This window comes from Heteronotia binoei, chromosome 13 (genome assembly GCF_032191835.1).
Source record: "Heteronotia binoei isolate CCM8104 ecotype False Entrance Well chromosome 13, APGP_CSIRO_Hbin_v1, whole genome shotgun sequence".
NCBI classification, from domain to species: domain Eukaryota; kingdom Metazoa; phylum Chordata; class Lepidosauria; order Squamata; family Gekkonidae; genus Heteronotia; species Heteronotia binoei.
The window spans coordinates 75,573,810-75,587,170 of NC_083235.1; the positions used below are offsets into that span (position 1 = coordinate 75,573,810).

General features: G+C 44.6%; 1 protein-coding gene across 7 annotated transcripts in view; it reads left to right on the plus strand.

Moving 5' to 3' along the window:
* The window catches only part of MAP2K4 (mitogen-activated protein kinase kinase 4), a 140,033-nt gene that overhangs the window by 51,116 nt on the left and 75,556 nt on the right, over positions 1-13,361 (plus strand). For 4 of the 7 annotated variants that reach the window (XM_060253370.1, XM_060253367.1, XM_060253369.1 and 1 more), the window contains one exon: positions 7,412-7,507. The exons of the other annotated variants lie outside the window; for them this stretch is intronic. In XM_060253370.1, the coding sequence (XP_060109353.1) occupies positions 7,412-7,507 (96 nt within the window). The remainder of the gene's footprint in view (positions 1-7,411; positions 7,508-13,361) is intronic. 7 annotated transcript variants of the gene reach the window in all.

Sequence of the window (13,361 nt, forward strand, 5' to 3'; positions counted from 1 at the left end):
GCTGGCCACCGATGGATAACTGCCGGAGGTGGGGGGGAGTCATGGGCTGTGGGTGGCATGTGTCTGGCCAGGATCTTGCTTCAACAAGCTAAAATGGAAAATGGGATGAACATGTTTGAGATTTTTGGGCAAGTCCACTTCCACAGTTATACTATTTATCAATCACAGCACCTTAAAAGGCCCGGGGTATTTCCACCCAAACTTTTTTGTCAGTTGCAAGTCTTTCAAGTTTTGTGTGGAGATGTACACTGAATCTCTCACTTTGAGGTCCCAGGGGGGAGACTTTTTTGTCTGCCGGTCTTTTGTAATCCTCTTTTGCTTTGTTCAGTGTCTTCTTTATGTTATCCCATTGGGCTGCTAGTCCAGACCACCAGTCTGCAAAATCCCCTGCTTTGACAGATGCGCCCCCTGGCAAACCAGGAAATGGCTTCCTTCAAACCCGTGCACAGCCTGGAAGAGGGAGACCTCCACTGAGCAGTGGACACTATTGTTATAACAATACTCAGCAAAAGCTAACAAGTCCACCCAGTTGGTTTGTTGGAAATTTACATAACATCTGAGAATTTGCTCTAAGATTTGATTGGTCCATTCCGTCTGCTTGTCAGTCTCTGGATGATAGGCTGAGCTGAGTCCCTGCTTAGTACCAGTTAATTTGAGGAATTCCTTCCAAAATTTAGCAACAAATTATACTTTATGGTCAGAAATCACCTTGCCGGGGAATGAATTCAGTTGGACTACATGCTGCAGAAAAAATTTAGCTAACTTTTTAGCCGTGGGAATCTGGGAACAGGGCACAAAATGTTTAGAGAATGTGTCCACTATCACCAAAACTGTTTTCCCTTTACTTAGGGGCAGATCAGCAATGAAGTCCATAGAGATCACTGCCCAAGGTCACACTGGCATTTCCAGAGGCTGTGACAGTCCTGGAGGCTCTCCCCTCCTTTTCTTGCCCATCAAACACATCAGGCAAGATGAAAAATACTGCGATATGTCCTTGCAAATGTTAGGTCACCAAAACTGTCTCTGAACCAAATGCAGAGTTTTCACAAACCCAAAGTGTCCTTCAGCTTATTATCATGACAATGTTGTAAGATTTCTTTCCTTAATGGTTCTGGCACATACAGTTTATCTCCTTTGTATAAGCAGCCATCCTGCTTCCCCCTCCTGGGCCAGTGCTTCCTTAACTTCGTTGGCCCAGGGGGCCTGCGTATTTGTATGCTCTTATCACTTGGTTTGGCTGCGAGTCACGACTGCCCCCCCCCCACTTGAGTCAGTACAATGAGTCAGTGATTTCTTCCCTTTTATTCTCATGCTGGGGCAACTGGGACAAAGAATCAGCTAGAAAGTTTGACTTCTCCGGTAGGCGCTTCAGAATGAATTGAAACTCTGAGGAAAAACTCATCCCACTGTAGTTGCTTCACCTCAAGTTTGCAGAGGGAGCATAGGGCTTCCAAGTTGTTGTGATCTGTTCAGCCCTCAAACGGCACCCTAGCCCCCTCCAACCAATGCCACCAGGTGGAGAGGGCTAGTTCTATGGCTGCAGCTTCCTTATCCCGCACTGACCAATTCCACTCAGTCTCTGAAAACTTTCATGAGGCGTGAACGCAGGGGTGCAACTTTTTGTTGAGTCCCTTAAGTAGGATTACCCCACCCACTGCGATGTTGCTGGACTATGCTTTGAGCCATTTGAACACTTGCTGGCACTCCTCTGTCCAATTTAGTTTGGTGCTCTTAGCCCCTTTCCCTTTCGTCTTTAATAAGTCTGTGAGGGGCAGTGCCACCTGGGCACAGTTTTTTATGAATGGATGGTAGAAGTTGGCAAATCCCAGGAATGACTAGAGCTGCTGCCTAGCCTTGAGGGCCTCCCAACCGAAAACATTCCTGATTTTGGCTTGGTCCGTTCTTAGTCCTGCCCAAGATACTTGGTAACTCAGAAAATCCAATTCCTCCTTGTGAAACTCACACTTTGACAACTAGGCAAACAGCTTGTTCTGATGCAGGGTTGTTAAGACTTCCCTCAGAGCCAGCTTTATGTGGGAGGGGAGGTCATCCAGATATATTAATAGAGCATCTAACTACACAACCACCTCCTTATAAAGAAATTTTTGCAGCACTTTTTAAATAAAGTTCATGAACGCCCCCAGGGCCCCTTGCAGCCCAAAAGACATCACTAGGTATTCAAACTGTTCCAGAGGGGTGTTGAAGGCTGTCTTCTACTAGTCTCTGTCTTGGATGCAGACTCAGAAATATGCATTCCTTATGTCCAGTTTAGCAAAAACTTCTCCTTTTGCCACGACCCCCAGCATCTGAGGCAGTGACCTTGTTTATCCCCCAATAATCTGTGCACAGTCTCAGGCCCCCATCCTTTTTCTTCCTGAATAGCACTGGGGCTCTGTGTGGGGAGCTGATGGGGTGGATGTAACCTCTCTCTAAATTCTTATCATTAAACTTTTGCAATTCTGCCCTTTTGGCTGGACTCATGGAATATAACTTTTCCTTTGGCAAGGTCTCCCTGGGTATTAATTCAGTTGCACAAACAGTGGCTTGGTGTAGCAGCGGTTTGTCTGCCTTGCTGTCCTCAGGTACCAAACAAGTCTCTGTGCTTGGGCAGGATCTCACCCAACTCCTCTGTAGTCAAACAAATCACCTCTGGGGCAGGGGGTGAGGTGGGGTGGGCTCCAGGTGGGGTCCCAGTGGAGTGCCTTACACCTTTCATTTGGGAAGCATAACCGCTGTTCACTGCACTGTACATATGGATCATGATCAGTCAGCCACCACACGCCCAATACTGTTGTGAATTGCGTGGAGGATTTGACCACAAAAATCCATTCTTTCCAATGGTGCCCCCTCCCCAAGGGTACCAACTCAGTCTCTAGGGTGCAGGGGTCTCCCCGCATCAGGGTCCCATCCATCTGTTCAAACCGAACAGGCTCAGGTTGGTTTGTCACTTACAGCCCTAGTCCTGTGACTATGGTGGGACTTATTAAGTCTCTGTCACACTTCAAGTCTAACAAGACCTGCACTCTCACATGAGTCCCTAATTTGGGGTTGACTAAAGTCACTGGGACATAAAATAAAGTCCCCTTGGTTCTCACCCAAGGTGGCACATTGATTCCTTGAACCTGCTGCTTTGTACCTTTCACAGCAGGTCTTTTCCGTTTCCTGATGGGTCTCATCTGTGTTACTCCTGGATGAAGTGCCCCATTGCTGGTCCTCCAGATCGCTCACTGATTGTGCCATCACTCCTTTGCTGGCTCTGGTAGCTGACCCCTCTGCCTTTGCTCTTGTTGGCGATTTGCATGGGGTCTCTGTCTTCTTCACTCCTGCTTGGGGTTTTAGTAGTTTTGGGGCAGTCGGCTGCAAAGTGATTATCTGCCCCATATTTCAGTCACAAGCCCCGCTTCACCCAATGCTCCTTTTCTGCCAGCAAGGGAACTCTCTTGGGGTGAGACTCTTGGCTCCCTTTGCTCTGCCTGGCCTGATGCTGCTTGCAAAGGAGCTTCACCACCTGCTCCCAGTTCTCAGTCTCACAAGGAAGCTGGATCCATCGCAGCAGTGTGCAGAGGTCATCGTGCCCCATTGCCTTGGCCACCAGGTCTGGTTTCAGACCCACCCAGTAGGACTTGATCTTGACTGACTTGGACCAGTCCTGCACCTTTGCAGCATAGGTTCTAAAAACTGCACTTTTAAAGAAGAAGAATTGCAGATTTATACCCCACCCTTCTCTCTGGATCAGAGACTCAGAGCGGCTTACAATCTTCTATATCTTCTCCCCCCACAACAGACACCCTGTGAGGTGGGTGGGGCTGAGGGAGCTCTTACAGCAGCTGCCCTTTCAAGGACAACTCGTATGAGAGCTATGGCTGACCCAAGGCCATTCCAGCAGCTGCAAGTGGAGGAGTGGGGGATCAAACCCTGTTCTCCCAGATAAGAGTCTGTGCACTTAACCACTACACCAAACTGGCTTCCCACACCAAACTGGTGTAAAGCCACCAAGAACCCTCATACCGTCTTGAGCTCTGCTGCTTGGGCCTTGTACAGGGTGACATACCACTTTGTGGCCTGGCCCCCCAACTGGGATCCCAAATAGCTCACCCAGCTCACCTCATTGAGAAACGTGGGGCTCCACATCGTTAGGAATTCTTGCACTTGCACCATGAAGTATCTGAGCTCTTCAGGGTCCCCTTCAAATTTCACCTCAGGCTTGTATTGTCCCATTGGACCCATCGGCCCTGGCACTGGTCCTGTGGGGCCAGCAGGGCACTGAAGTGGGGGAGGCTGGGGAACCTGGGCAGCAGGAGCCCTTGCCACTAGTTCTCTTCCATCTGAGAGTTCTGGTGCCAGTGGCGGCAGCTGCCCATCTGGGGCTCCCTGGGGTGGTTGTAGTGGAGCTCATCTTGGCTGTTGGGCCTCTTGGATTTGTGCCACATCCATCACAATCCGCAGCATCCCTTGTATGGAATCCATAAAACCCAGTAGCTCTTGTCGCATTCTTCTCTCATCTCAGCCATCTCTGCTGGGAGGTGGTCGACTTTGTTGCAGGGGCCACTCCGGTCCTCCCTCCCACCCCCCATTCCAGTCTGCTTCATCAGACTCATCCCTAACCCCCTTCTCTTTCCAGGAGATATTCTTTGGCGAGGATGCTCCCCCCAAAGTACCTGTTCTGGCACCTCTCTTTCTAGCCAACATCTCTTCTAGCACAGGCTACCCAAAGCGTCCAGTGCAGGGATTTTTTTCCCCCAACCATTCCATCGGTGCGTAGTCCCACCAGGGGATCAAGGCCCCGTTCTTCTCCAAATGTCGTCCTGGAGCAGCAGGAGTTGCACCCCTCCCCCTTCATCAGGCTTTCGATCTATGGAGTCTGATTTCTTTTCTGTAAGGTCAGGTTTCTCCTTGCCTGCGTCTGGTGCTCCAGCCCCATTATCAGTCTCTGTCATGTTTTGGGACTGGTTTGGCATCACCAGGGATAAGGAGAGGGACGGTGGCTCAGTGGTAGAGCATCTGCTTGGTAAACAGAAGGTCCCAGGTTCAATCCCTGGCATCTCCAAAAAAGGGTCCAGGCAAATAGGTGTGAAAAACCTCAGCTTGAGACCCTGGAGAGCCACTGCCAGTCTGAGAAGACAATACTGACTTTGATGGACCAAGGGTCTGATTCAGTATAAGGCAGCTTCATATGTTCATATATATGAGAGGCTGATTCCGGGCAAAATGTGAGGATCAACCAAGTGTCAATCACATAGACTCTGTCTTATATGACCATAGTTCAGAATTTATTGAGTATTAATAATAGGTATCAACCCTCTAGCCAGAGAGTTGCCAGGAATGGGATTAACGGTTACAGTCAGAGTTAATATAGGCAAAACATGTGGCAAAAAGGCACTCTTCCCCCCTCCTGCTTTCTCACCCCAAGTTCACTTTGAAGACAACACAGACCAGTTGGTTCCCAGTCATCAAGGCTATTTGCATATAAGGAGGCTCTAGCAGACCAGGCACCAGGACCTCATTGCTATGACAACGAGATAAGCCAGGAATTGCCGGTGCTGATACAGGTTATAAAATGCAAAGGTTTGTACTACTAGTAATGAACATCACCACCACCACCCCCCTTTCTACAACATGGACAGTGCTACAAGAATACATCAAATGTCTAGCAAAGAAAATAACTTTTTGGCAGGACATCGTCCTGACACCTTCCTTCCCTGAGCAGCCTCATGGTGCAGGGGCTGCCTGAGGAAGTAAGGCAAGGCAGTTAAACATGTCTTCTCTCAGGCTTCCTTGTACAACTATGGCTGCCCACCTGGATCTAATCAGTCGACAGGCAGATTGCCTTGCTGATAATTTTGAATGGGAAGCATCAATTTTAGCCCTCTCTGCCAAATATTTTCAGCAATATACCTGAATCTAAAGAATACCAATGTTTTTCTGTGCACACTTTGAATTAGAAGAGAGTCAATATGAATTAGAATCTTCTGTTCTACTTTGTTCAGACATTACCAGTATATATCTGCAGAGAGAGAGTGCTGAATGCATTAAAATTCTTGCTAAAGCAGCCAAGAATATGCATTTTCTATGTTAGGCTATTTCAGTGGCAGCCACCGTAGTTCATTGTGTTTGGGGGAGTGGGGACGGGGTAACAGAATGATGAAGCATTACAACAGTTGGCCGCTTGTGAGTATCTCTGCCCTATTCTTTAAATGCCCCTAACTTAATAGTCTTTGGAAGAATGCCATCCAATACTTCTTTTCTGCAGGCACTGTGCTATGGCTGTGGAATTGTCTGTGGCATTATGCATTTGTGTTAATTTCTGTAGTGCTTGGATTGTGAACTGTTGTGAGCATCCCAAATAAGATCTTTCAGGTCTGGGTTTTCTATTATCTTTTTAAAAAAAATTTCCTAGGAACTGTAATTGCACTAACCCCCCCCTCCCCTCCAATTTCCTCCACCTCACTTTTTTTTACCTCTGTCAGCTCTTCCCTAGATGTGTTTATGAAATTATCAGAATGATTCAAAATTAAATGTGCAGTAATGAAACAGCACAGTAAATATCTCTTTATAATTATATAGCACAGGACTTGGTTCTACGATATTGTCCCTTTTCCTGACCTTCCTGTTTTGATCATATGTTTATTTTCCTTGTTTGTCCTGCCTCTGCATTTCCACTGAAGGGGTACTTTGTCAGGGTTGGTGTAGGAAATTTCTTACCTGGAAATATTTGTGAGAGATTCAGATAAAGTAACTCTTGCTTATTTCTCAAGCAACCACAAAGTGGACAGTAAAAGCTAACCTATAGCTCCTCCAGCTGTTCTGGGAAAGATTGCAATGTACCCCACAGTAGGTAATAGGGTAATAATGTTCCTGTGATTGGTGGATCCAAGAAACAAGGCCTAGTTTTCAGGTAAGAAATTTTCCTTTATCCAAAAACACTGGAAGTCAGGCAATTGTAAACAAGGTGGTTAATTGTTCCATGAAGCTTGAACATCCCTGTTTAGTAACATTCAGCTAGCAACTCTATTGCAGGTGAGCAATATGATAAATGAAAACATTTCGTTGGAAACTAAGTCTTAAATCCTACTCTTAAATATGTGTATTTGGAAAGAAATTCCACTGATTTCAGTTAAATTTACTTTCAAGTAGTGTTCTTCAGATAATAACCTTCCACTGTATGCATGCAAAATTTAGTGTTAGTGGTTTTGACAAGATTTACAGGTTAATTGCTTAACCATTCTCTCCCTTTCCTAATCAATGAGAGCTATAGGCTAGCCTTAGCAAGGAAGTGAAATATGCTTATTTTTCTTATACTATCTGAAAGACAGTCTGTCTTCTCTTTGACTTTGTGTGTATGTGTTATTGTGTTATGTGATAACAGTACTGTGTTTTCCTGTCATTTTTACAACTCTTTCCCTGGCTGAAGTGATACACAAGCAACAATGGGTAGTAATCACATTGCCCCGTTCACTTTCAAAAGGAGAGAAGCGGAGATGATCGTGAAACTTTCCAGCAGGCTACAGTAAGCGTAACTGTCTGTTAGCCCCATTGTCAAATATTTTCATAACCAAACAAAAGACACCAACAGAATTATAGTAACTTGCAAAAAAAATTATCATTCCATATGAGTTGACATTTGTAAATGTAATTATAAAATATTGTCTATATATTCATATTATTTTCATATGACAAAATTTGTTGCTGTTTTCCTATCTCTTTTGTCTGTAAGACCATGAATTCTTTTTGAAGAGTGGTATTAGAATTGGTGCTAGCTTACATTAATCCTTAAAAAAAACAGCATTTTAGCCCAAGGATGGTTGTATTTGGCAGAGAAGGTTGGTGGAGGTGTAGCAGATTTTTTGCAAATGGCAGGTCAATTTTTCTTACTGTTCAGGACCTCTTCACCAGGCTATATATTCACTGTAATGTTTGGAAGCAGCACCTACCTTTACGATTAAGTTGTATTCGTATGAACTAAATACTATTCCATTTTAGAGATAGCCCTGGGCACTGGGATGAGCTTGCTTAAAATTGCCGTGGACATGGAAATTGTTATCAGAATTGATACAGTCCATCAATGAAAGCACAGCAGTTTTTGTACAGATTACTTTTACTCTCCTTATTTTTGGTTATCTCCTAGCACAAAATGACTAGATCAGAATAATTCTGTTAGTATCACTCTAAAAATTCTAGCAGAATCTGTCTCAAAAGACTCGGTGATGGGGCACCTTCAAAACGTGTAAATACCATGCCTCCAACACTTATCCAGTCTGTAAAATGCTGTATCTATATAAGATTTTGCAGTATGTCCACTTATCTCTCAAATAATCCATATTGACATTGCTTCTCTATGTTTTCATAAAATTACAGCTGGCCTCAGAGTAAAAATCTGGGGTCAGGTATCTGTGGGAATTCTGAGGCACTTAACACTTCAGGGACACATTTTTGAGACTTGTAATATTATAATTGAATGTATTTTAAACAAGACATAACTCTTTTACAAATCAACAGTATAACAAAATTGAATCTCTTAAATGAAGTAAACAAAGTTCTACTCTCGGTTCATTGTTTTTGGGCAACGCAGGTTTCAGAACCATATTTCCATAAAGCTATATCCATATGTGAATAAGGAACCAAAGGAAAATGAGTTGCAATAGTCATCCCACGGCTTTTAAAATATTGCGTTAGCACTATTCATACCTCAAGTGGCATGACTAATGTTACCAACTAGGGATAGGCACAGACCAGGAAAATGCAGTTCAGTTTGTGGCCAAACCATGAACCAAACTGAAGCAGGTTTGTTCATGAGCAGAACCAGTTTGTGGCTTGTGGCCCCACAACCCACACTGCAAAAGATGTCAGTCCTTTTAAACAGGGTTTGTGGAAAGCCAGAAAAATAGCTGAGCTGCTCAGCAGTTTTGGGTTGTCTTGTAAACTCCCCTAAAACTTTAAAGGGACTGCAGAAGACAGCCTGAAAAACAGCTGTGAGAGGGAGAGCAGCATGCTCCCCACTGCTCAGCTGTTTCAGGCTGCCTTGTGCAGTCTCTTTAAACTTTAAAGGGACTGCAAAAGACAGCTTGAAACAGCTGTTCCAAATTCATACCCTACAAACCAATGATCAGGTGCTATTCCCTTCAGAGCGATACTTTATTTTCTTCATAGGAAGTAGTAACACATTGATGAGGGTCCTAGTGATGGTATTTTCCCAGCCTGGCTGTCTCTGTCAGCTTGGGTTCATGTCCATAAATGTGAGCTCTTCCTAAGGTGAAACTGTTTCTTCTGCTCTCATTCCTAGTAGTGTGGACCTAAAGTTGCTCACACAAACAGTGGAAATAACTTTCTAATTTTATCCATTCTGGAGAATCCTCTAGTTTAGATTTGAAAGCATTATGATAAACTTGGGAAACTTTGAAGGCTTGTTTGTACGTATGACTTTGGAAGCGCCTCTGCCCTTTTTCATTGATGGCTTAATGAAGTATTGTGGTTTTGTCATTGTTCAGGAAAGAAGGGAAGTCATTGCCAAGGCAGTGTAGTGATGTTTCCTTCTCTTTCAGTGCTGTGCTCTGTGTCCTTACATTGCATTGTCAACATGACAGCATTCTCATACGTCTTGTACTACAGCCTCGCATGCTTCCAGTTCCCTAGGCAACTGGGCAATACCCGTTCTCTCCTTGTGCCATCCTGCAGCTTTGCATGCTAGCAACATATCACCAGGCATCCATACTTTTATAGACTATCATGCAACACTTGCCTCTCTTCCTGTTATGAGCCCCAGCTTTACAGCACAGTGTCAGAATCTCCTCTGTGCTGAGATAAAATGGTATAGAAGAACAGTAAGACTTAAAACAGCCACATAAAGTGGAGGATTGTTCTACTGTAGCTGCTTCTTGTACTTGGCTTTCCCCCCATGGCTTCTACTTTAACCTAACTCTAATTTTTGTAGCTTGTTCCTGGTTTATCATTAGATCCACATTAAAATGTTCAAAGAATGGAATCTTTCTTACAATATTTTTGTTGAATACAAATTTTTATCCTTACTGAGTAAGTTGATGGATAATGCCAATTTTATGTATAAACTTTGTCACATGAACTTTTAAATAAAGATGATTGAATTCCCTTTTAAACTCAAATCAGTTTCTTTATAATAAAGATGTCAAATAGTTAACCCCCCCCCCCCACACCCCAGCTTTCTTGTTTCTGTTTGGGGGAATTTACAGTAGTGTCATTTTCATTTGGTACTACATCTCTTTTATCAATATGGGATCCTGGACAACAGTTGCATCACATATAAATTGAAATAAACTTGAAACTTGAAACAGAAAGTGAGAATACAAAGCAGATTTACAGTGCAATCTTATAGTCACTGTCTTGGGAGTAAGGCTCCTTGAATAAACCTGAGTAGAATTCTGAGTAAATTTGTTTAGGGTTATTATCTTAGTAATAATTAAGCAGGATTGAGGAATTCATGTGTTAGTCTTTTTGCCAAGGCAAGGATCGTTACCTTGTCTATTAAGAAAGAAAAATCAGCTTCTGACTGCTGAGGGTTGTGGTCTTACATGCCTTGGACTATTTCTATAGCCTTAGAGGATAATTTTCAAAATCCTTGGCATTTCTCTTGTTAAACCTTTGTCTCCTCAGTGTTAAGGCTTTTTAAAAAGTTCATTTCATATGGATTTCATTAATCATCTCATTGTCTTCTTTGAAGTGTACTGCTATAAGCATAGCATGTACACAGGAACGTAGGAACAGGTAAGGAATTAGAACTTGTTTTTGTGAGTGGCTGTGCAGTTGAAGAATTACTGAAATGAGAGTTTTTTCCTATAAACTTTGCTTTAGAAAAATCTTACTTACCAAGCCAAGAAGTATGGTATTCTCGTCATGTACTAGGCTATTACTTTGTAGCTTTGCAGTTCTCTGAAATCTGTGGTGTCTTTTAGCTGCACCATGCATAAGATGCGAATGATAATTTAGAAAGTGACCTGTGCAACCTCCCCCCCCCCCCCATTCTTTTTGGTGACCATATTAACAGGGGGTACTACTTGATGGTGGAACTTAATATTTGTTGCTGCTGCTTTGACATGATAGTATCCCATACTCTCAAACCAACCCTACTAATCGATGTGGGCTAGAAGTGATGAGAATTGAGCTCTTGCCTTGCTATATGTGTGTTTTACAACACTAGTTATCTGTGTGCTTGCCTTGTCTTTGAGTGAGTTTTCTGGTGGTCCTTGGATTGGGGCAGTTGTGACTTTTGGGTAAGGCTCCTCTTCTCCAGAAGCAGGATTTAACTAGCTAAATTGGATCCCAGAGGGGAGTGACTTGCCCAGGGATCTTCAGTCTTCTTGGACCTGCTTTGGAGCAGGACATTGACAGTGGCACCCCTTTTGAGCACAGTGTTTCCAGGAGTAGAAAGAAGAGCAAGCCTTGGAGCTTAATTCAGAAGGCTGAAGACTGCTCACAGAGGAAGGCTGATCACCTCCTTCCTTCTGTTTCTTTGCACAACTGAGGAGCGGCAGAGAGCAAGTGGAGCCAATGGAGCTTGAGTAAGCCCAAGAACCAAGGCATGATCACAGTACTCCCACAGTGGTCTCAAGCCTTCGGCCTGGGAGCACCCCCCACTGAAGGTCTGCAAGTGCAATAGAGTTAGCGGTGGCCTGTGAGGGAGCATCAGCCCTCATCAAGGAAAACTTCCACAGGCTTGGGGAGACCCAGCTCCACTGGATCGCTATAGGAGCAGTGCCACCACACTGAGCCTGTCCAAAGCACAATAAGACAGCCCTTTGATGGGGGGGTGGGCCTGGATCACCCTTGGTTGGTCCAGGGAGCCAAGGGCAGAGTTCTGCTCAGCCCCCTTGAGCCCTGGTTAGCCATTCCCCCCCCCCCCCGCTCCACAGGAGGGCCTCCTTTCACTTCCCCTTTTGGCGAGAAGAGTTTGTTCTTGCAGGAAAATGGCAACAAATGCAGGTCTATCCACTTCCCAAGGACTAGGGAGTACAGCAGGTGACCTGGACCTCCCTAGTTCTGCAGCTTCCTCCTCCACCGAGGCTTCACTCTCAGGAAACAACCTGGCTGGGAAAGGAGGAAGGAATGGCATAAACCTGTCAGGGGAAAATGCCAACGAAAACCTCTTGGCTTGAATTTGAGCTGAGATGAAAAGAGAGATTAGAGAGGCCATGCAAGAAACCTGATAGAGCACTAGTTCTGAGGTAAGACTATCAAGGGAGACACCAAAGTAGAGAGTCATCTTTTAGCAAAGGTAGTAGGGACAGAAGCTCCCTCTTCCCTCACAAATCAGAAAAAGAGAAAGAGGGAAGAATCTAGAAACAGTAGAGCTGGGCTGAGAACTCAGAGAGCTCAGAACCCTCCTCCATCAAAGAGGAGAGAAAATTATTGGAGGAGGAAGAAGTGGTGACCACCATGCAAACAAGGCTTTCCTCCCAGAACCACTTCAGGCTACTGCTTAAGTTCTTAAGGATACTGGAGATAGCTCCAAAACCCAAAGAGAAGAAGGAACCAGGCCCAGAGGGAGCAGAAAAAATACTGGCTAAAATGGGTGTAAATCCATCAGGAATCCCACCCCCTCAACTTCCTTTTATAACTTGATGAAGGCTGAGTTGGAAGCACCATCTAAGCCAAAAGCCAGCCACCCTATTTTGTTCAAATTCTGCTTCCTAGTCCCAGAGTTAAACTTCCTTTAGTGGATGACTCAGCGTCTAGCCTAGCTTCCAGCTCTGTTCTACCAATGAAGGCAGATGGTCTGCCCCAAGACCCATGCGACAAAAGGATTGAGCAGGCTCTGTCTAGAGACTTTGAAGCATCAGCACTTGCCCTGAGAGCGTTGGCAGTAGGCTCCATGTTTGCGAGAGCAGCATTCTCTTGGGCTTCTGATCTGGCAGTGGCAAGCAGCAATGTCCCAAAAGACAAAATTAAGAAGATTGCCTTAGGAACTGCCTTCATGTCAGATGCTTCTCTAGATGCCCTGCCAATGTCAGCTAGCCAAAACACCTGGCTTCAGGCCCATTGGCCCAGGCTTAGGTGGCAGCTGTACCCTTCAAACGGATTAATCTGTGGTGGAGGACAAGGATAAAAAGAAAGCCTTTCCTCCAAGAAAAAAGAAGAAAAGTAAAGAAAACGTTTTCAGTCCTTTTGTGACTCCAAACATTCTTCACGCACAGGATTTTCCAAGTCCTACAGAGGCAAGTGGCAGTCCAAACCATGAGAAGAGAACAGATCTTTTTTGTCCCATGTCCAATCAGAATGCGAAGGCTCCTAACATGGGAACCTCAGCATGACTATGCCGATTCAGAGAGCGCCACAGGAATTGGAGGACATTTTCAGAGGTTTGCAAGTCATTGGTAACAAACTATTCAAGACAT